The 25,002-nt window shown below is 43.3% G+C and overlaps 1 protein-coding gene across 1 annotated transcript in view; it reads left to right on the forward strand.

Moving 5' to 3' along the window:
* Positions 1–2,199: 2,199 nt before the first annotated feature.
* Positions 2,200–25,002, forward strand: part of ASCC3 (activating signal cointegrator 1 complex subunit 3) — an 887,461-nt gene continuing 864,658 nt past the window's right edge. Inside the window, exons 1-3 of the mRNA XM_069726311.1 lie at positions 2,200–2,421; positions 4,963–5,110; positions 5,461–6,032. Coding sequence (XP_069582412.1) covers positions 2,332–2,421; positions 4,963–5,110; positions 5,461–6,032 — 810 coding nt within the window. The 5' untranslated portion in view covers positions 2,200–2,331. The remainder of the gene's footprint in view (positions 2,422–4,962; positions 5,111–5,460; positions 6,033–25,002) is intronic.

Raw genomic sequence — 25,002 nt, forward strand, 5'->3', positions numbered from 1 at the left:
GGTGCCATGTTCTGTACTAATTCCTGGAGGAGGATTATTGGCCGTGCCCAGCATTGGTGCATGGATTAGACGGTAGCTAATTTATACGATTTTTCACTTGGCATTATTACATGCCTTGTTTGCATATTTCTTGTCACTTCCTTTTATTACAATATGTTGACATCAACGTTGGAGGCTCCATCACACACTTTGGCAAAACTGCTTGCCAAAAAAGCGCATCATTCTTTTCCATGCAATTCCAGACACCTGGAAGCTACAAATGATTGTAGATTACGTAATTGGTTTCATGGACTAAACAATCATAATCCACTTTGTATTTTTGCTGGCACGTGTAAAAGAATGAATGTAGATGTCTGACTGGCTTAGGTAAAGCCCGGGTAATTTCACAGAAAGTGTTTTCATGAGGAAGCAAAAAACAGCCAGGAATAAATCATTAGAAGCAGGGCTGTGGAGTCTGTAAGCCAAACCTCCGACTCCTCAATTTCCCTGACTCCGACCCCACAGCACTGGACACTACTGAGCATGTACATAAAGTGCAGCACAAATTCATCTCACCTCCGACTCCACAGCCCTGGTCACTACTGAGCATGTACATAAAGTGCAGCACAGATTCATCTCCACTCCGACTCCACAGCACTGGTCACTACTGAGCATGGACATAAAGTGCGGCACAGATTCATCTCACCTCCGACCCCACAACACTGGTCACTACTGAGCATGTACATAAAGTGCAGCACAGATTCATCTCACCTCCGACCCCACAGCACTGGTCACTACTGAGCATGTACATAAAGTGCAGCACAGATTCATCTCACCTCCGACCCCACAGCACTGGTCACTACTGAGCATGTCCATAAAGTGCAGCACAGATTCATCTCACCTCCGACCCCACAGCACTGGTCACTACTGAGCATGTACATAAAGTGCAGCACAGATTCATCTCACCTCCGACCCCACAACACTGGTCACTACTGAGCATGTACATAAAGTGCAGCACAGATTCAACTCGCCTCCGACCCCACAGCACTGGTCACTACTGAGCATGTCCATAAAGTGCAGCACAGATTCATCTCACCTCCGACCCCACAGCACTGGTCACTACTGAGCATGTACATAAAGTGCAGCACAGATTCATCTCACCTCCGACCCCACAACACTGGTCACTACTGAGCATGGACATAAAGTGCAGCACAGATTCATCTCCACTAAAAGCTGAGATCCTTAGATCAGGAACAGAACAGACATTTATAGGACATTTCAGAACTTTTCCAAATTACTATGACAACATTTACAGCACGTCCTGCACTGAATTAGTGAACCCAATGTATTATATATTTTAGGAGTCTGAGTCGGTCCATTTTATGCCAACTCCGACTCTACAGCCTTGATTGGAAGTGAGCAAAAAGTTTACAAGGACCTTGGTCTCGCGGACACGTTGATAGTCACTTGACACCAGAATAGAGACCTTCTCAAAACTACTGCCATATTCCACTGTGGAATTTGTATGTCATGTTGCAATGATAGTGCCACGTCAGCCCCACTAATCAGAATAGGGGATGCCACAGATGGTAGGGAGCTCACAGGGCTCAGGTGCAGTATCCATGGACTACTAACATGGCCGCAGGACCAGGGGCATGCAAATCTTTTTGCTCAACTCTAATTAAAGCGTTTTTTAAAACATTTCTGTTGAAGCTTTAAGCTATGTGAACATTTGGTTGATTTTTCTGTACTTTCCACAGCGTACATGCTACATTTGTGCAGCAGCACCGTTCAATTTATGCTGAAGATGATTATGTCCGATGAGCTCTCATCCACTGTGATGGTACTAGTATACAGAGCACAGAATGGAAAATCAGCTGTTTAATTACCCAGTGCTAACATATTAATATGCTTTGCTTATATAGCGGCATCATATTCCGCAGCGCTTTACAGACATCATTAATGTCCCATTGGGGCTCACAATCTAAATTGCCATCAGTATGTTTTTGAAGTGTGGGACAAAACCGGAGGAAGCCCACATAAACTCCTTGCAGATGTGGATTTGAACCCAGGACTCCAACGCTGCAAGCCTGCAGTGTTAACCACTGAGCCACCATGCTGCCCATACATACCTTTTGTAGTCCTTTTTTTTAGATTATATTGAAAAAGTTACTTGAGTTTTATGTTTTGTTGCAGTTTATTGAAACTACAGTTGTTATTTGCTTGTTTTCTTTCATCGTTGTGGGTTTTTTAATTTCTTATCAAACATTATCCACTTTTTTTTCATTTTAGGTGTTACAGGTTGCAGCAAAATCCTATTTTTCATCCTATGGATCACTGAATAAGAAAGAGATGGTTTTACCTCGTCTCACAGGAGCGCTGCGCTCCTTTTCAAATGTCACCAGACAAGATGATTACAGGGGAGACTCGACAGACCTGATGGTAAAATGTTTTATCCAGGACGCAAAGTGCTAAACATTCAGAATGACTCATGATAGTGGTACACGACAATGTTTTACCAATGTCCTCACAAACCGTAGTTTGTAAATATGAAAAATCCCTAAGCGCACTTATTGTTCAAGTGTGTTTGATCCAATTGCTGGCAGAACTTGTATTCCATGCATGTTGTCTATTAGACAGCTGTGTATACCTTTGTCTAAAATCGCAGCCTAAGCACTGAATTTCAGTAGCACGTACATATCAAAATTTGAATCCGTAGACAAGAGATTCCCTCTAAATCTGTATTTTTGCAAGAGTTGTTTTATAAAAAGTCCTTTTTTATATGTATGACCTGTGAATCAAACAAAGTAGAGTAAGTTGGGTAAGGATCAAACCTATGTGACACTTAGGTCAGGATCACACATTTATGTTTCACGGACATCCGGACTGGATCTCTTGACTCGAACTTGACAGCCTCATGTATGTTTGAGTCTGTGGACCATGGATCAGAAGACCGGCTGGCAGATTGTACATCCCTCCTCATACTGGGACCATCAGACACCAATGTGTGAATTCACCCTCCAGTTGCTTGCAATCGTATTTAAATCCCCCACCCCTCCTTTGCTTTTTACCTATTTTGTTACATTACAACCTGTGTTTAAAGATTTTTGTAGTCCGATTTGTGTGTGATGCATCAGCACTAAATGGGCTAAAATGAAAATTGTCATTTGCATAGGTATGCACCCTTATTGCTATGAAGCCCCCCAAAATGTATTGTTTAAGCATTTATCTTCATAAATCATGCTTAATGAAAGAAAGTTCTCCTGTATGCAATCTAAGTGTCACATGGTCTGAAAGTATATACCCACCTTTTCTAAAAGGCCACAGAGGCAGCATCACCATTAACCCCTTAACACCCAATGATGGACATGGCACGTAATGAGTGGGTGTCGGTTCCCGCAGCATGACGTGCTATGCCCATCATGACTTTGAACTGTCGTTGTGTGTAAACACGCAGTGAAAGCTCATAGCCGACAGCTATCAGTGACAGCTGAGCAGCACGGGAAGAGGTGAAGGGTCCCATCCAATTGGTCTCCACACTCAGATCGCTGTAATCGGTCAGTCAATCTGACTAACCGATCACAGCATCAGAGCAGGAGCTCGGCGCTGCTAGTGGCCGAGGTCCTGCACTAACAGTCAGGAGCGGTGCCAGCTTAGAGCATGATCTAAGAAGCTTTCTGTACAGGTGTATTGCATTGTAATGCATTATATCTGCAATCAAAATTAAAAAAAAAAAAAAGTCAAAGGCCCTTTGAAGGACTATGTAAAAAAGTAAATAAAAAAGAAAATTGTATATATTTAAAAAAATATGCTTTAATAAAAAATATTTCACTAAAACACATTTTTATGTAAAGAAATAAACAAAAAAGTAAATTTTTTGTATTGCCCTGTCCAACGACCAAATCTATAAAAGTGTCACACTAGTTAACCCCTTGAGTGAACACCATAAAAAAAAATAAGTGGCAAACTATGCTTTTTCATCATACTGCTGAAAAAAAAAGTGTAATAATGCGTTATCAACAAGACGAATGTAAATAAAAATGGTATAGATGAAAACAAGATGCCATACATCTCTATCAGTGGAAAAATTAAAAAGTTTGCTCTCAGAATTCAGCGATTGCAAAATAATAATTTTTTCTATAAAAGTTTCGCCAAAACATAAAAAAATTATATAAATGCGGTATCGCTGTAATCGTACTGACTTGAAGAATAAAGCTGCCTTATCAATTTTGTCACAAGCGAAACAGCATTAAAAAAATTCCTGAATTGCTGTTTTTTTCATTCTGCCTCCCACAAATTCAAATAATGTCATGTGTCCTAAAATGGTACCAATAAAAACAAAAAGTCAGACCTAAACAGCCGATATAAATCTGGTATCGCTGTAATTTCACCGACCCGAAGAATAAAGTCGTCTAATCACTTATACCGCACGAGGAACGGCATAAAAAATAAATAGAACCAATTCTTCACCTGCTGTTCATCTGTTCATTCTGCCTCCCTTACATTGCATTGAACGCTTACACTGGGGTTTCTGTTTAAATCTCTGAACTACGTGATTCAGATGGAACCCCAGGTGGAATGGGGCAAATGGAGGCACTGTGGATTTTCGGTCACCTACAATCTACTGACAGATTCCTATAAAGAAAGGATTGTCAAGGATCAACACAAAAAATTGCAAGGGAATTGGGATAAAGTAATAACAGTTATGCTCCTTTTATTATTTTATGCCATGCTCTAGACCGAATGTGCTATAATATTAACCACGTGACATCTTGTTTCATCTCAAAAGTCCTTGGTTTTATTATGGCTCAAATATTTTGACCTTTCATTTTAGATCTGAACAAATAGGGAGAAAAGAAACCTCTGCCTGTATTTGCTAATATTCATTAACAGTTATTTGGAGGAGCACTCCTGCTTTCTTTGATTGTGACATTTAGTTGTTTCAGATACATTTCTTCTACTCACACGGCATTCATTTTGCAGAACAAAAGATCGAAGTTGCGTGAGCAAGTTTTGGAATCTGACCTTACTTGGAGGAAAATAACTCAATTTGTCACTGGCATTGTGGACAAGGAGCATGAAGCAATAAACGAGGGCCTAAAAGAAATATTACAGGCTGCAAAACAGATCGGTAAATTACTTTTTGTTAAAGACAAATTCTTTGAAATTCATGATGTGCCGTGAATTCAACTTGGTAATTTTTCACCTGGCTAGTCAGAGTAGAGGAGAAGCTCACTTGATTGTTCTGCAGCCAGTGAATTTCAATCTACTGATCCTTGGTTCAATAATTCAGCCTTAAATATTTACATAAGGGTGACTTTGGGGGCTGTAATTCTCCCAGGTTGTCATTTTTATTGTAGTGCTTATGATTTGGAGTGAAAGGTTTAAGCTATTACAGGGGGAGATAGCACACATTTATTTAGAGGCCATTTAAATCAAACACATGCAGCATGCCAAAACCATTGCCTTGTCTTCTTACAGTTGGAACAGACCATGGACAAGAAGCAATCGAAAGTGGAGCCGTGTTCCTATTCAGGACTTTTTATGACAAGGATTGTGTCAATCAAGAAGCTACTAAAGCTATCAAACAGATGTTTGGCCCATTTCCATCGACATGTGCGGCGGCAGCCTGTGACGCCACTTATAAAATGATGTCATTATTAACTGATGAGCAGCATCAGCAACTTACACCGATGGTTCAGGAGGACACTGCAAGAGATACAGCGTCATTTGGGAGAAATGTGAAGTTCTCTCTAGAAATGTACGAGCTGGAAGAGACTGAAGACATGCCTTTAAACGGTGAACTTCAGACTGACGATAATCTCAGCTTTGACTACTTGAAACTTCAAAATGGCCTTAAAGACTTCTCTCTAGACCCATCCCGAGCAACACAAAAAGTCGGCAGCAGTGAAGACGATGGCCCTTTGCTGTACGAAGAAGTTGAAAAATATGTTGTCCAGAGTTCTGTTGGCGGTCACACAGTGGAAGATTTGTGCAACACTATATTCGAGATGCTGGCCTCTTCCAAAAGCAACGACGAGCTTCAGAATGAGGTTTGTAAACGGCTTTTTCAGAGTTGATAGATCTTTGCTACTGATAAAGTTCATTCCCTTTTTAGGACAGTTTCTGCACAAAAAAATTAATCCTATCAGATTCTTAAGGTACCGTCACATTTAGCGATGCTCCAGCGATATAGAAAACGATCCGACCTAAACTAGATCGGATGGAGCGTTGCTGTTAGGTCGCTGTAGAGATGTCAAACACAGCAACTCCAGAACGATGCAGGAGCGATCCAGTGACGTACTTATCGTTCTCGCTGGTTGTTAGCTCTGTGAAAAAACATTGCTGGCATCGTTGCTTTTGCTGTCAAACATGACGAATCACGCCGACCTGACGACCAAATAAAGTTCTGGACTTTCAGCTCCGACCAGCGATGTCACAGCAGGATCCAGATCGCTGCTGCGTGTCAAACACAACGAGATCGCTATCCAGGACACTGGAACGTCACGGATCGTTGTCGTTCTCGTTGTAAAGTTGCTCAGTGTGAAGGTACCTTTAGCTTTGGTTCAGATTGAATTCTTTACTTCTAATCTGACTTTCTTTCTTTTTTACTCCCCAGTGACTGGAGCACAATTTTCTAGATATAAGATTTATGGGTTCCACAATAAAACTTCTAGTTGTGTTTCTTTTGTTTGCTTGACAGATTTTCGTAACTTCTATAAGCAGCACACCACTGTCTCTGAATAAGGAGCTATTTTATTTAGCCCATGATGGCGACGTTTCGGTTCAGTGTAGCGAACCTTTTTCAAGCAGTGAACAAAGTGCACAAGATTAAATATGTAAAGCATGTGCGTAATTAGAAATATTTAACAACATTAGTAAAAAAAGGGTACATTGCCCTTCAATATGTGAAATGCAAAAATTGCAGAGCATTATACAGGTCAGCATAAAGGGGCATATACAGTGCACATCAAAGCACTAATGGACAATGAAAGCACAGATGTGTGACATTATAGTGAATCAGGTCCATGACCTACCCCATAGCATACCATGAGTCAAGCACATAGTGGCGCCCTATAGTGCTAAATGTGCATGTCAGGAAAAGCAATTCAGGTGTGATATTGAGAGCGCTTACTAGCGCGTGCTGTGCAGTAGGGATCAAGCAAGTTCCGATGCCATATTAGTTAAAGGCAAACAAAGATAAAGGAAATGCGCATGTCCGCATAATATTTGTTTGCGCATGTGTGCTGACTATTGTAAAACGTAGCGCTGAATAAATTACAAAAATGTAAAAAATGTGCTATTATGAGAGACCTTTAACTGGAGATATGGGATAAACAATATCCACAATGTGTTATACACTTTCGTTGTCCCACTTCATCAATGGGAACAATGGTAGAGCATTCCCCATTGTAATGGATGAGATAAAGGCTACGGGTTTATCCCAAAAGGGCAAGAAAACCCCCCATTAGCTGGGGTTGGTGACTTGCCACATGAGAATGGGGGAGACACAGACCCCAAATCTCTATTGGGTACAATGCTCCCTAACGCCATCTAGTGCCTCAGAGCCATATATAGGGGACAACCTCATTTTAAATTGATGTAGATATTTCTCTCATAATAGCACGTTTTTTTACATTTTTGTAATTTTTTCAGCGCTACTTTTTACAATAGTCAGCACACTCTCGCAAACAAATATTATGCGGATATGCGCATTTCCTTTATCTTTGTTTGCCTTTAACTAATATGGCATCGGAACTTGCTTGATCCCTACTGCACAGCATGTGCTAGTAACCGCTCTCAATATCGTACTTGAATTGCTTTTCCTGACATGCTTATTTAGCACTATAGGGCGCCACTATGTGCTTGACTCATGGTATGCTATGGGGTAGGTCATGGAGGGGATTCACTATAATGTCACACATCTGTGCTTTCATTGTCCATTAGTGCTTTGATGTGCACTGTATATGCCCCTTTATGTTTGCACTGCACTTTATGTGATTTAGGCTGACCTGTACAATGCTCTGCACTTTTTGTAGTTCACATATTGAAGGGCAACTTACCCTTTTTTGGGCTAAATAAAATCGCTCCTTATTCACAGACAGTGGTGTGCTGCTTCCTTTTGTGGGACATGCAGATATTTCTTATAGAAGTTACTCAAATCTGTCAAGCAAACAAAAGAAACACAACTAGAACTTTTATTGTGGAGCCCATAAATCTAGAAATGTGTGCTCAGGTCAGATGAGAAGTAAAGAATTCAATCTGAATGCTGCTTCCTTTTTTGGACTACTACATGCAAGGTTTGGTATATGCCCGTGGAAGCTGTTTTGCACCCAGATTCTTTCCATGCTGAATGTGCTGCTTTTTTTTCTGTTTCTTACATGCCCCGTAAGCTATAACTTTATTTCCTAATTACATATGCAACTTTAATGCCACCCTAAATTGTTCACGTTAATTAAAAAAATAATCGTGGAGAATCAGCAGGTAGATTCTATTTATTTCTTTGGTACTTGAACGAGAACCTTAGAGCATCGGTTCGCTTCAGCCTCCAACATATCCACCACGGTAACATTTTTGTACACATTTATCAAGATCAGAATAGAAGACAAAAAATAAATATAATGAGAGCCGCATCCACTTTCTAAGGGTAACTGGTAATCAGCCACTACTGGAGTCCTGAAGAGGCAACGTTCAGAGTACAGGCGTACAGTGAGTTTTCTCAAGCAATAATTCTCATTGTACATATTCTTATTTGGTTTGGTGGGTAAGGCTGTATTAAAGGGGTTATTTTGGACCATATTATTTTGGACCATTTTATTTTTTCACTATAGACCTTAGAACTAACAGGCAAGTAGTTGCTGTCTACCTGCATGTTCTGCCCACCGCCGATCTCTGCAGGTTCAGTGGGATGTCCTGCTGGCAGGTCCGTGGATTCTGCTGATGTCATGGCGGCAGAGCAGCTGCTTTTCTTATGCTTTGCTCTGATAGGGCATTGCTGCCATTATCATGCTGATTGTCATGCAGAATCCCCTGCAGAAGCGGGCCATAGTTAGCAATTACCTTCCTGTTAGTTCTTAGGCCCATAGTAAATAAAATAGTCCTATATAACCCCTTTAAAGGCATGAACAGTAAGACCAGTCTTCATACATACAGGTACTGTGGTCAATATGCACCTAGGAAACATTCCAGGTATGGTCTGTAAGGCCAATCTCTGTACATGCAGGCGATGGGGACAATATGCATATCGGCAAAGCTATGGACATGGACTGTCAGAACAATGTCCGTACATAAAGGAAGTGTTGACAATAGGAAACGTTCCAGACACGCCCTGTAAGGTGATTTCCTTAAATATTGGTGTTGTGATGCAGAAAATGTGGGCAATATACATATAGGAAAAGTTCCAGGTATGGCTGTAAGGCCGCTCTCCTTACATACAGACACTGTGGACAGTGTGCATTTAGAATAAGTTATAGACCTGATCTATAAAGCTAGGCTCCTTACATACAGGTGATGTAATACAGGCAATGTGGGCAATACGCGTATAGGAAAAGTTCCAGGTATGGCTGTAAGGCCACTCTCCTTACATACAGGCACTGTGGACAGTGTGCATTTAGAATAAGTTATAGACCTGATCTATAAAGCTAGGCTCCTTACATACAGGTGATGTAATACAGGCAATGTGGGCAATACGCGTATAGGAAAAGTTCCAGGTATGGCTGTAAGGCCACTCTCCTTACATACAGGCACTGTGGACAGTGTGCATTTAGAATAAGTTATAGGCCTGATCTATAAAGCTAGGCTCCTTGCATACAGGTGCTGTAATACAGGCAATGTGGGCAATACGCGTATAGGAAAAGTTCCAGGTATGGCTGTAAGGCCACTCTCCTTACATACAGGCACTGTGGACAGTGTGCATTTAGAATAAGTTATAGGCCTGATCTATAAAGCTAGGCTCCTTGCATACAGGTGCTGTAATACAGGCAATGTGGGCAATACGCGTATAGGAAAAGTTCCAGGTATGGCTGTAAGGCCACTCTCCTTACATACAGGCACTGTGGACAGTGTGCATTTAGAATAAGTTATAGGCCTGATCTATAAAGCTAGGCTCCTTGCATACAGGTGCTGTAATACAGGCAATGTGGGCAATACGCGTATAGGAAAAGTTCCAGGTATGGCTGTAAGGCCACTCTCCTTACATACAGGCACTGTGGACAGTGTGCATTTAGAATAAGTTATAGGCCTGATCTATAAAGCTAGGCTCCTTGCATACAGGTGCTGTAATACAGGCAATGTGGGCAATACGCGTATAGGAAAAGTTCCAGGTATGGCTGTAAGGCCACTCTTCTTACGTACAGGCACATATTGCTAGGCTTTATTTGAGAGATGATAAGAAGTTGCTTCTTCCTAATATCAGAAAGTGATGACCTTGGAAACACAAAACAAAACTACTGCCATATTCACATTATACTAAGATTATGGATTATTGGAGGTACTTATTATATTATAATTACTATCAATCGCTCTACTGCTATCAAATGCCTTCATTACCAGTCCAACTGGTACTGCAAAGCTATTTCTTATAAACGATTAGTCTACTAGACACTCTGCCCAGCCTACTAGAGACTCTGCCCAGCCTACCAGACACTCTGCCCAGCCTACTAGAGCCTCTGCCCAGCCTATTAAACACACTGCCCAGCTTACTAGAGACTCTGCCCAGCCTACTATAGACTCTGCCCAGCCTACTATAGACTCTGCCCAGCCTACTATAGACTCTGCCCAGCCTACTATAGACTCTGCCCAGCCTACTATAGACTCTGCCCAGTCTACTAGAGACTCTGCCCAGTCTTCTAGCGACTCTTCCCAGTCTACTAGACTCTCTGCCCAGCCTACTAGAGACTCTGCCCAGCCTACTAGAGACTCTGCCCAGCCTACTAGAGACTCTGCCCAGCCTACTAGAGACTCTGCCCAGCCTACTAGAGACTCTGCCCAGCCTACTAGAGACTCTGCCCAGCCTACTAGACACTCTGCCCAGCCTACTAGAGCCTCTGCCCAGCCTATTAAACACACTGCCCAGCTTACTAGAGACTCTGCCCAGCCTACTAGAGACTCTGCCCAGCCTACTAGAGACTCTGCCCAGCCTACTATAGACTCTGCCCAGCCTACTATAGACTCTGCCCAGCCTACTAGAGACTCTGCCCAGCTTACTAGAGACTCTGCCCAGCCTACCAGAGACTCTGCCCAGCCTACCAGAGACTCTGCCCAGCCTACCAGAGACTCTGCCCAGCCTACCAGAGACTCTGCCCAGCCTACCAGAGACTCTGCCCAGCCTACTATAGACTCTGCCCAGCCTACTATAGACTCTGCCCAGCCTACTATAGACTCTGCCCAGCCTACTATAGACTCTGCCCAGCCTACTATAGACTCTGCCCAGCCTACTATAGACTCTGCCCAGCCTACTATAGACTCTGCCCAGCCTACTATAGACTCTGCCCAGCCTACTATAGACTCTGCCCAGCCTACTATAGACTCTGCCCAGTCTACTAGAGACTCTGCCCAGTCTTCTAGCGACTCTTCCCAGTCTACTAGACTCTCTGCCCAGCCTACTAGAGACTCTGCCCAGTCTACTAGAGACTCTGCCCAGCCTACTAGAGACTCTGCCCAGCCTACTAGAGACTCTGCCCAGCCTACTAGAGACTCTGCCCAGCCTACTAGAGACTCTGCCCAGCCTACTAGAGACTCTGCCCAGCCTACCAGAGACTCTGCCCAGCCTACCAGAGACTCTGCCCAGCCTACCAGAGACTCTGCCCAGCCTACCAGAGAATCTGCCCAGCCTACTAGAGACTCAGCCCAGTCTACTAGAGACTCAGCCCAGTCTACTAGAGACTCTGCCCAGTCTACTAGATACTTTGCCCAGCCTACTAGAGACTTTGCCCAGCCTATTAAAGACTCTGCCCAGCCTACCAGAGACTCTGCCTAGCCAACCAGAGACTCTGCCCAGTCTACTAGAGACTCTGCCCAGCCTACTGGAGACTCTGCCAAGCCTACTCAGATGTGTTTTCCTATATAAATTAGTAGAACAATCATAGTGTGTCTCAAAAGAAAGGAACGGCCTTCCCGAATAATTCCGTAGGGAATATTTGTCTTCTCCCTTGAATGGGTTGTTGTCTCATCAGTTGTTTCCAGGAGCGCACCGTTCCACTGCCTTCCGGCTTCTTTATTTGGGCAGAGCACTGCTCACTGACTGACAGTTCGGACCAGCAGCATCATTGCGTCACTGGCTGGCACTGTGCTCTCTCTGATTCTGCAATGTTGCCTCTGCACAACTGGAGCTGAGCAGATCCCATGATTTGGTCATAGCACTGCTTACAAGCTGTATAGAAAAATCTTGGAAGCGCTGCGCTCCCTGCCTTAGCAGACTGCCCACTGCTGATAGACTGCAGTAAGCCAGTCAATGAGCATTAAAGTATAAAATGCTAAATCCCTCCATTCTTCAGAACCTAGGATTTGTAATAACAAGTAACTAGCAGAGTTAGTTGTTTTTCCAAGCACTGTGCAATTTCACCCATTCATGTAAGTCATGCTTTGGTCCTCCTTTGGATCTTCGAGTCTCCCACACGTGATGTTAAAGGGGCTTTCTTTGCGTCCTACAGACTACTGTAAATGGCAGCCTGCAGTCTGTTGCTGGGTTCTTGTTGGAGCTCCGCTGTACATGAGAATTGTCCTGTGGATAATTGCAACCGTCTTTTTAATATTTTCCTACTTCAGTCTGAGCTGACACTTTTAACAATCTGATGGGAAGCGTTTTTAAGAATTTAGATTTTTTTTGCTAAATCCCTGGAGCAATTGATTGCGCCGAGCATTGTCTGACAGGCTTACTGTCTAATCAATAACGTCTTCTTCTTTGGGACACAACAGCGTAGTTTGTGCTGAGATTGGTCTTGGGTGACTTGCTTAAGGTGTTATTATTATTGCGTGGCGCATTTTCCAGCCTCGCATTATGCCTCTTGGAGTGTGTGTCTCCGTGTCATTTTACAGCAAGAAATGATATATTACGACATGCAAGTGAAAGGCAAATGTTGTTGCTTAAGCTTCTGCCTGACTCATTTTAAAAAAATCTATCAGAGGAACTGACAAGAATTGGGGAACATTAGACTTTGCAAATGACAGTAATAAATTTGAAGAGTCCCGGGTATAATAACTTGTTGACCTGGTAAGTCAACTTCCTGAGCTTGTTAATAAAGTGAGTTTTATTCTGTGTACCATGCATGCTAGCTACACTACAGGAAGGTGAAAGTCTACCCGGCACTTCATACTATCCTGCATCGTAAGCTGACCAGTCCACGTAATGATTGACTATGGCGTGCACGGTAGGGAAATTGCCAGGATGAATTCCTTGTTAGGGGAAGTGTAATAGAGGGGGCCGTTACAGTGCGGCATTAAACAACCATTTATCGGTAAATATTCAACAATGAGCCGTAATTTACAAGTTTTTTTTACTACAGGCCAATGGCACTTTAGATGTGCACTGAACGATCACTAATAAATCATTCAGTGCCCACAGGTTGCCAGTGTTCTCTGCAGCACAGGACAATACGCTGCCGATAACGATGATCGTTGAGCCTGCCAAAAATGATCTTTTGATCAGAAGCTTGTTTACCTTTTACAATTATCCCTCATAATTTTGCACTGTAAACGCCCCTTTAATGGGAAGATTGTGGAATTGTATTATTTTTGCATAAGGCTCTAAGATATAACATACAGATGTTTGCTATCTACCTGCCTGTTCTGCCAGCTCCGATCTCTATGGCTCCGAGCAGATACGGACTTCTCCTGCCGGTGATTCTGTAGCTTCCCCTGACGTCACATCGACAAAGCAGCGTCTTCTTCTGTGTTGACAGGGCGTCTTTGCCAAGGCTATGCTGATTGAAAGCCAGCTCCCAGCTACCCAACTGCGGGGAGCCGGCTTTTATTTAGTGTGTTGTCTCCAGTGATGCCCCATCGATAGAGCGGAAGAGAAGGTGCTGTTCTGCTGAGAGGTGAAATGAAGCAGGGGATCCACTGTTGTGAATTCTGTGGCAGAGCTCCCTCCTGTGGTCACAAGTGGTACTTCGGCTGATTCTCTCTGTGAGCTTCTGTTGGTGGAGGGAAGTGGTACTGCGGCTTCTGAGTTTCCTCCCTCAGGTGATCTGGTGAGGTCGTTAGGTGCTTCTCTACTTAACTCCACCTAATGCTTTGATCCTGGCTTCCTGTCAATGTTCCAGTGTTGGACTTGCTTTTCCCTGGATCATTCCTGTGGAGTTCTTCTTTGCTATTTGTTTGCTATTTTTTCTGTCCAGCTTGTCTAATTTGTTGCTGGAAGCTCTGGGACGCAAAGGGTGTACCTCCGTGCCGTTAGTTCGGTACGGAGGGTCTTTTTGCCCCCTTTGCGTGGTTTTCTTTAGGGTTTTGTGTAGACCGCAAAGTTGCCTTTTCTATCCTCGCTCTGTTAAGAAAGTCGGGCCTCACTTTGCTGAATCTATTTCATCTCTACGTTTGTCTTTTCATCTTAACTCACAGTCATTATATGTGGGGGGCTGCCTTTTCCTTTGGGGTATTTCTCTGAGGCAAGGTAGGCTTATTTGGATAGGCTTCTATCTTCAGGCTAGTTAGTTTCTCAGGCTGTGCCGAGTTGCATAGGCAGAGTTAGGCGCAATCCACGGCTGCCTCTAGTGTTGTTTGGAGAGGATTAGGGATTGCGGTCTGCAGAGTTCCCACGTCTCAGAGCTCGTTCTATGATTTTGGGTTATTGTCAGATCACTGTATGTGCTCTGACCGCTATGTCCATTGTGGTACTGAATTGCCTTTCATAACAATCCACTAAGTAAGTCTTCAGAGATAATCCTGTCCAGAACAGGCAGGTAGTTAACAAATTCCTGCCTGTTAGTTCTTAGGCCCATACACAAAAATAATAATAGTCCCGGATAACCCCTTTAAATTCATTATACTATTTGATATTTTTACATTCCTGCAAGATGCTTTGTTTTTGTTCATGGCCACTGGATCATGTCCCAGATATATCTTTTTACCTGTGTGTTTATGCACATTATTGAGTGTGAGTGTATTAAAGGGAACCTGTCACCCCAAAAATGGAAGTTGAGCTAAGCCCACCGGCATCAGGGGCTTATCTACAGCATTCTGTAATGCTGTAGATAAGCCCACCGATGTATCCTAAAAGATGAGAAAAAGAGGTTAGATTATACACACCCAGGGGCGGTCCCGGTCCGGTCCGGTCCGATGTGTGTCGCTGTCCGGTCCGGGGCCTCCCATCTTTATCAGTTGACGTCCTCTTCTTGTCTTGTCTGCCCTGTTGAGGGCAAAGCAAAGTACTGCAGTGCGCAGGCGCTGGGCCTCTCTGACCTTTCCCGGCGCCTGCGCACTGCAGTACTTTGCTCTGCCCTCAACAGGACAGACAAAGTACGCCTGCGCCGGAGCCGCGGCGTGAAGACAAGAAGAGGACGTCATTGTAAGAAGATGGGAGGCCCCAGACCGGACCGCGACACCCATCGCAGCAGGACCGCCCATGGGTGGGTGAGTATAATCTAACCTCTTTTTCTCATCTTTCAGGATACATCGGGGGCATTCCAGAATGCTGTAGATAAGCCCCTGATGCAGGTGGGCTTAGCTCAACTTCCATTTTGGGGGTGACAGGTTCCCTTTAATACTGCTGCTTTCTCCGGTGTGCAGCGCCGTTCTTCTCTTCTCTGTGACGTCACCGCTCTGTAGAGTGTCCGGGTCACACTGCGCTCTGCATGACCTGGAAATGGCTTTTACATTGTAAATCTATGAAGCATCATAATGAAGCTCCATAGGCTTACATTATAAAAGAAACTTCCTGCTCACACATAGGGTAGAGTTAGCCGGCTAGCTGCAATTGTGGTAAGAAGAACGGCGCTGGACACTGGAGAAAGCAGCAGTGCGTGAGTATATTAACACACTCACACTATATTAGGCTACGTTCACATTTGCGCCGCTCCCGGCTGCGTCGGGCTCAGCCGCGGCGACGCATGCGCCATTCGCCCCTATATTTAACATGGGGGTGCATGGACATGCGTTGCATTTGTGTTTTGCGACGCATGCGTCGCTGCAGCGCATACGTCAGGGCGCAGGGAACGCTGCATGATGCAGTTTTTCCTGCGCCCAAAACCATACAAAAAGCGACGCATGCATCGCAAAACGCAGCGTTTGTGCATGCGTTCACATTTGCGTTGTGCATTGCGTCGCCGCCGCAGCGCAGCACAATGCAAATGTGAACGTAGCCTTACATGCACATATACACACATTCAATGAATAAAACACTTAGCAGGAGTGCTTCTTTAAGATGACACCCACACAGAACAGTTAAAGGCATTTTCCCATGAAGAAAAGTTTATTTTAATCAACAGATTTTGGAATAATAATAATTTCCACAATTGGATGTGTATAAATAAAATGTTCCTGTGCTGAGATAATCTTATAAATGTGCCCCTGCTGTGTACTGTGTAATGGCTGTGTCTGACCGTACAGGGACATGGTCTGATCATACCACATCTCCTGGGGTGGAGGAAGGAAAAGAGTATGCAGACATTACAGCATGGCGTCTCAAATTATTCTTTCTTTGCAGTAAAATATTGTTTAAAATAAGAGGCAGGGAAATGTTTTACCTCACAGAAGGAATCGGCTGTGATCCTGTGCTGTCCTGTCTGTATACTCTTTTGCTTCCCCCCTGCCAAGGAGCTGTGGTATGTGTAGACCATGTTCCTGTACGGTCAGACGCGGCCATTACACAGTACATAGCAGGGGCACATTTATAAGATTATCTCAGCACAGGCTTTTTTTAAACTTTTTTTATAACACATCCAATTGTGGAAATTGTTATTATTACAGTATCTATTGATTAACATGCACTTTTGTTCGTAGGAAAAACCCCTTTAAAAACCATGGTCCTTTAGCTAACAAGATTACATGTAGATACCAGGAAGACAGCCATATTTCAGCAATGGAAAGGTGCATGGATGATAAAAAACCAAACCTCCAGATTCTGGAGACTAGCCACACTTACCCTAGGTAGAAATATACATATTTATGGCGAGTAACAGATCTTCTCTAAGGTGCTGCTTAAGACCACAGGGGAATCAGCAGTACGGCTAAGGCCATGCTACATTCGTACACCTAGCCTATGTATACCGGTAAGTCTTTATAAGCTTTTCCGGACATATATATTGTAACCTTCCCATAGGAAGGAAGGGTGAAAGTGTGTTCGTTTGGATCCTATCTGGATAGTATGGGTCGGCATAGCCTTTCTTTAACCCCTTAGTGACAGAGCCAATTTGGTACTTAATGACCGAGCCAATTTTTACAATTCTGACCACTGTCCCTTTATGAGGTTATAACTCTGGAACGCTTTAACGGATCCCGCTGATTCTGAGATTGTTTTTTCGTGACATATTGTACTTCATGTTAGTGGTAACATTTCTTCGATATCACTTGCAATTATTTATGAAAAAAATGGAAATATGGCGAAAATGTTTAAAATTTTGCAATTTTCAAATTTTGTATTTTTATGCCCTTAAATCAGAGGGAGATGTCACAAAAAATAGTTAATAAATAACATTTCCCACATGTCTACTTTACATCAGCACAATTTTGGAATCAAATTTTTTTTTTTGTTCGGGAGTTTTTCGGGTTAAAAGTTGACCAGCGATTTCTCATTTTTACAACACCATTTTTTTTTTAGGGACGACATCACATTTGAAGTCATTTTGAGGGGTCTATATGATAGAAAATAACCAAGTGTGACACCATTCTAAAAACTGCACCCATCAAGGTGCTCAAAACCACTTTCAAGAAGTTTATTAACCCTTTACGTGCTTCACAGGAACTGAAACAATGTGGATGGAAAAATTAACATTTAACTTTTTTTTGCAAACATTTTATTTCAGAACCATTTTTTTTATTTTCACGAGTAAAAACAGAAATGTAACCATAAATTTTGTTGTGTATTCTCCTGAATACGCTGATACCCCATATGTGGGGGTAAACCATTGTTTGGGCGCACCGCCGAGCTTGGAAATGAATGAGCGCCGTTTGACTTTTTCAATGCAGAATTGGCTGGAATTGAGATCGGACGCCATGTCACGTTTAGAGAGCCCCTGATGTGCCTAAAAAGTGGAAACACTCCACAAGTGACACCATTTTGGAAACTAGGCCCCTTAAGGAACTTATCTAGATGTGTGGTGAGCACTTTGAACCCCCAAGTGCTTCACAGAAGTTTATAACGTAGAGCTGTGAAAATAAAAAATCGCATTTGTTTACACAAAAATGATATTTTTGCCCACAAATTCTTATTTTCAAAAGGGTAACAGGAGAAATTAGACTGCAAAAGTTGTTGTGCAATTTCTCCTGAGTACGTCGATACCCCATATGTGGGGGTAAACCACTGTTTGGGCGCACCGCAGAGCTTGGAAGAGGAGTGCCGTTTTACTTTTTCAATGTAGAGTTGGCTGGAATTGAGATCGGACGCCATGTTGCGTTTGGAGAGCCCCTGATGTGCCTAAACAGTAGAAACCCCCCACAAGTGACCCCATTTTGGAAACTGGACCCCTTAAGGAACTTATCTAGATGTGTGGTGAGCACTTTAAACCCCCAAGTGCTTCACAGAAATTTATAAAGTAGAGCCGTGAATATAAAAAATCCTTTTTTTTTTTCTCAAAAATGATTTTTTAGCCTGCAATTTTTTATTTTCTCAAGGGTAACAGGAGACATTGGACCGCAAAATCTGTTGACCAGTTTGTCCTGAGTATGCTGATACCCCATATGTGGGGGGGGGGGGGGGGGCACTGTTTTGGCACCCATCGGGGCTCGGAAGGGAAGGAGCGCCGCTTGGAATGCAGACTTTGATGGGATGGTCTACGGACGTCATGTTGCATTTGCAGAGCTCCTGATGTACCTAAACAGTAGAAATCCCCCACAAGTGACCCCATTTTGGAAACTCCCCCCAAAGAGCATATCTAGATGTGTGGTGAGCACTATGAACCCCCAACTGCTTCACAGAAGTTTATAATGTAGAGCCATGAAAATAAAAAAATCATATTTTTTCCACAAAAATGATCTTTTCACCCCCAAATTTTTACTTTCACAAGGGTAACAGGAGAAATTGGACCCCAAAAGTTGTTGTCCAATTTGTCCTGAGTATGCTGGTACCCCATGTGTGGGGGCGACTACTCTTTGGGCGCACGGCAGAGCTCGGAAGGGAAGGAGCGCCGTTTTGGAATGCAGACTTTGATAGAATGGTCTGCGGGCGTTATGTTGCGTTTGCAGAGCCCCTGATGTACCTAAATAGTAGTAACCCCTCACAAGTGACCCCATTTTGGAAACTAGACCCCCCATGGAACTTATCTAGATGTGTGGTGAGAACTTTAAATTTCTAAGTGCTTCACAGAAGTTTATAATGCAGTCATAAAAATAAAAAATATTTTTTTTCCCACAAAAAAGATTTTGTAGCCCCCAAGTTTTATTTTCACAAGGGTAACGGGATAAACTGGACAACAACTTTTGGGGTCCAATTTCTCCTGAGTACACTGAGGCCCCATATGTGGGGGTAAATTACTGTTTGGGCGCACGGCAGAGCTCAGAAGGGAGGGAGCACCATTTGACTTTTTGAGCGCAAAATTGGCTGTCGTGTTTGGAGACCCCCTGATGTAACTAAACAGTGAAAACCCCCCAATTCTAACTCCAACCCCAACCCCAACACACCTCTAACCCTAATCCCATCCCGATCCATAATCCTAATCACAACTTTAACAATAATCACAACCCTAACCCCAAAACAACCCTAATCTCAACCCTAACCATAACCCTAATCATAACCCTAAATCCAACACACCCCTAATCCTAATCTCAACCCAAACTTCAAACCTAACCCTAATCCCAATACACCCCTAACCCTAATCCCAACCCTAACCTTAACCCTAATCCCAAGCGTAACCCTAATGCCAACCCTAATCCAAACCCTAACCCTATTCCCAACTCTAACCCTAACTTTAGCCGCAACCCTAGCCCTAACTTTAGCCCCAACCCTAGCCCTAACTTTAGCCCCAACCCTAACCCTAGCCCTAACTTAAGCCCCAACCCTAGCCCAACCCTAACCCTACCCCTAACTTTAGCCCCAACCCTAGCCCTAACCCTAAGGCTACATTCACACTTGCGTCGTGTGGCATCCGTCGCAATCTGTTGTTTTGGACAAAAAACGGATCTTGCAAATGTGCCAGCAGGATGCGTTTTTTGCCCATAGACTTGCATTGCCGACGGATCGCGATGGATGGCCACACGTCGTGTCCGTCGTGCACTGGATCCGTTGTGTTTTGGCGGACCGTCGTCACAAAAAAAGTTCAATGTAACGTTTTTTTGTACGACGCGTCCGCCATTTCCGACCGCGCATGCGTGCCCGTAACTCCGCCCCCTCCTCCCCAGGACATAGACTGGGCAGCGGATGCGTTGAAAAACTGCATCCGCTGCCCACGTTGTACACAATTTTCACAACGTGCGTCGGTACGTCGGGCCAACGCATTGCGACGGCCCCGTACAGACGCAAGTGTGAAAGAAGCCTAACCCTAGCCCTAACCCTAAATTTAGCCCCAACCCTAACCCTAACCCTAAATTTAGCCCCAACCCTAACACTAAATTTAGCCCCAACCCTAACCCTAAATTTAGCCCCAACCCTAACCCTAAATTTAGCCCTAACTACTCCAGCTGCCGGCCGGCAGATCATGGCGGGCGCACTGCGCATGCGCACGCCATTTTCTTACTGGATGAAGAAGCCGGCAGGCAGGAGGGGACACAGGAGGACCCAGGGACACCGGTAAGTATAGCAGGGTCCCCGAATCCCCCTATTTCACTGTCCTCTGATGTGTGATCACATCAGAGGACAGAGAATGACAGATCGCTTTTTTTTTTTGCGGCCGCCGGTAAACGGTTAATTACCGGCGATCGCAACCCGGGGGTCGCTAAACCCCCTCCGAATCATGTTCTCTGGAGTCTCGGCTACCCCCGGCAACCGAGACCCCAGAGAAAATCCGACTCTGGGAGGCGCTATTCACTGTTTCCACAGCACCGTTAATTAACGGCGCTGTGGTTTAAGTACCCTTAACTGCCGCCGTTAAAAGGCGTATCGGCGGTCATTAAGGGGTTAACTAAAGGAAAACAAGCACAGCAGAGTGCCCTTTCCTATGCAGAGAGAGTTGTATCCCATCAGTTTAAAATACAAAAAAGGACCAATTAAAAATACAAAAAACACAAAAAGAAAGTCCCAAGTGAAAAGATACTGTAGCCATGATATAACAAGGCTGTTGATACAGGTGGAAGAGCAGTGACCCTATGCTATCCCGTGATCTCGTGACTACCTGTCAGCCGAAGTTGGCACCCTCTTGAAAGCAAATGGCTCTCCCGCTCCACGACGACTCTCCCTGAGGGTCCCTGTAAGGCCCTACTGATGTGACATGATAAGAAGGAGGAGAAAGCCAACTTAAAACACCTCTAAAAGGATATTCAGGCCTTGTCCACTGGACTATAGTTCAAGCAGACAAATCTACAGCATAGGTATGATCAAGAAACATATATGTTTAATATATAGATGGTCTCAAAGAAAAAAATCCCAATAATCATATGCAGTAGAATAGATGTGATTCCTCATGTACAGGGTTTCCATAAGCGCCTGATTATACCACGATCATACTAAGGTGTTGAGAAACATCTGAGTAATGCAGCAGGTAACATCACAAAACTGAAATATGCACCAACTGTTACCCCTAGAGGTGCGAGACCCATAGAACAGGGGTGTCAAACTGCATTCCTCGAGGGCTGCAAACAGGTCATGTTTTCAGGATTTCCTTGTACTGCACAGGTGATAATTTAATCACCTACACAAATAATGAGTTGGTGATTAAATTATCACCTGTGCAGTACAAGGAAATCCTGAAAACATGACCGGTTTGCAGCCCTCGAGGAATGCAGTTTGACACCCCTGCCATAGAACATATATATCAGAATAGTATGCAGGAAATCCCTGGATAATGCAGAGTATGTAGCACTCAACGGGTTTCTCCTCAAAATAGGCTCATCAGGAGTACATACTTATGTAGAGCCGTCGTGGAGCGGGGGCGCCATTTGCGTTGAAGAGGTTGTCAACCTCCACTGGTAGGTAGGGATGACATCGGGATAGCATAGGGTCCCTGCCCTCCCTCCTATATCAACAAGCAGCCTTGCTATATCTGGGATATAGTATCTTTTGACTGGGGATTTTCTTTGTGTTTTTTTTTTTTTGTCCTTTTTTGTATTTTAAATTGATATTAATAAACAGTGATTTTCTGTGTATAGTCTGTGAATCTAGAGGTGTATACACAGCGAGTACCCGTGGTAGAGTCATACCTTGGCATCCATCCTGACTTTGCCCACTGTCGAGTGCGTACTGAGCCCAAGCATAGTATGGACCCGGCCTTTGACACTTGCAGCCTTTCTGTGCAGCAAATCCCCAACATGTCAATGTACTCCCTGGAAATGAAAGGTTCCTTTGTGCCATGCTTGGTTTTGCCTCAAGGGATCACAGAGTAATCTCTTTTGCTATTTTCTAAGATTATTTTTTTTAGCTACAAGGGAAAGTGGCACTTTAAATATTTTGTATGTATTCTAGCCATATTTTATAAAACCAATATAACAATAGCATTTTCATCATAAGAATAGCTAGATCTGTCGTACAGGAGCCTACGTGTCCATAATATACCTGCTCCACATTTATTATATGGCGTGGAAGGAGCATAAACCAATTCTGTCTGCTGTGACTATGATTGCTCTAATGTATTATCGAGGATGCACTAACCTTTCCTTCTCTGTGTGCAGTGCAGTCATTTGCATTATGCATACTGATGAAACATTTTGAGTATTTATCAGTGTACTTTGGAAGGTTTTTATGTAATGCCTTTCAATCTTGCAAAGTTGTATTGTTCATTTTTGGATAATGTGTAGATTGTTGCCAGAAAACTGGGTGCACTCCAGTCTCTAGAATATTAATGTATGTTGCATCATTAAATGGAATCTGTCAGCAGGATTTCATCCTATTTATATGTGCATTTAGTTCTTTCAAAGATAAGTCCACCAATACCTTTACATGGCCAATCCATTTCTCCATTACTGAGAAATTAGCTTTTTATTTGACATGTAAATCTGTCGATCTGAAGCCTCAGTCACTCCAGCTCTGTTCCACTCCCAGAGCCGCCTCCACCTGCTTGACTTATAGCCTCCATGCAGTTTCACATCAGGCAAAGGAACAGTCAGTCGGGCAGGAGGCAGCCGTGGGTGGGGAATAGAGCTGGAGTGACAGAGGCTTCAGATCTATCAAATCCTTCATCCTAATTTCCATATCAATTCATGTGCTGGACTTGTCTTTGAAACATCCACATGTACATATAAATAGTTTGTGAAATCCTGCTGACGGATTCTCTTTGAAGTGGATGGCTGGGGGCATGTGAAAGTTAGTTGGGTTCTTTGGTCAAGACCACCATTTGTGATCCAGAACCTAAAACTGCTCTCGCACCACTTTACCTCACTTCATGGATAGTTTGTTTTAGTAAAATTGCGTTTTGAGCAGTGAAAATGTTAAACAGCAGTCAGGGAGACGAGAAGCTAGATTTGGTGTGATCACTGGACTTTTTTTTTTTTTCCTTTTGTGAGACCATCATGCACCCGGGTCAGGTGCATCTCGCCTAACTTGTTAATAGTGGGAGTCACATTTTTCGTTTTAATCTAATACAGTTAGGTCTATTGAGTGGTTATTCTACTGCTGTTCTGTTAGTATAAAATGTCCATTATAGGCTGGTTTCACATTTGCGGTTTTTTTTTTTTTGCGTTTTTGCGGTAGAAAACACATGCGTTTTTTCCCCCTATACTTAACATTAAAAACGCATGCGTTTTTTGCATGTGTTTTGCCGCGTTTTGCCACCGCATGCGTCTTTTTTATGCATGCGTTGTGTTGCAGAAATGCAACATGTAGTAATTTTAGCGGCGTTTTTTTTGCCGCAAAAAAATGCATTGCTGTCTATGTAAATGCATGCGTTTTTAACCACATTGGTTTGCATGCGTTAAAAACGCATGCGTTTTTATTAAAAGAAAAACACTGATAAACCACCCCACACCATAAAATTGATAAAGGGATCCTACCCCTAACCCTACCCCTAACCCTAATCCCTTTAAGGGTAGGGTTAGGGTTAGGATCCCTTTAGGGTTAGGGTTAGGATCCCTACCCCTAACCCTACCCCTAACCCTAACCCTAGCTCTTTCTGTTTATAATGGGTTTTTTACTTTATTTTGATGATTGGCAGCTGTCACACATTTATCTGCATGCATTTAAAAAACTCAAACGCATGAAAAAACGCATGTAAACGCGTTAAAACGCCGCGGTTTTTTTTACCACATGCAAAAACGCATGCGTCAAAAAAACGCGGCGTTTGCACGCGTTTACATGCGTTTTTTCACCATGCGTTTTTTTTTTAAAACGCATGCGTGAAACCAGCCTTAGTGTAGCCTTGAAAGTTGGAGGAGTGGGCACCACCATACAGATTAGGCCGGTGTCCCACTTGCAACTGCAATGCGAGAAACTCGCACCTCAATACCCGGCACTGCTTAAAGTGCCGAAAGAATGAAGTGCGTAGCAAAGAACATGTAGATGTAGAGTACTCATTGTAGTCTATATCCCATGGACAAATATTCTGACATTCAATAGGCAAAAAAATAATATGAGATTCAATAGGAAAAATACACACAATGGCACCAATTCATCCAGCAGTTTTCAACAGTTATATATGTACAACTACTTGCTATTGATCTTGCATTACAGTCTAATTTAATTGTCATTTTTAGCCCGAGTAATGGTATATTACCTTAGACCCACAGACTCACTTCTGCCTTGAACTCTGTTTCATAAAGAAAGGTGAATCCAGCATTCAGTCTAAGCTTTTA

Source organism: Ranitomeya imitator, chromosome 5 (assembly GCF_032444005.1).
Source record: "Ranitomeya imitator isolate aRanImi1 chromosome 5, aRanImi1.pri, whole genome shotgun sequence".
Lineage (NCBI taxonomy): Eukaryota > Metazoa > Chordata > Amphibia > Anura > Dendrobatidae > Ranitomeya > Ranitomeya imitator.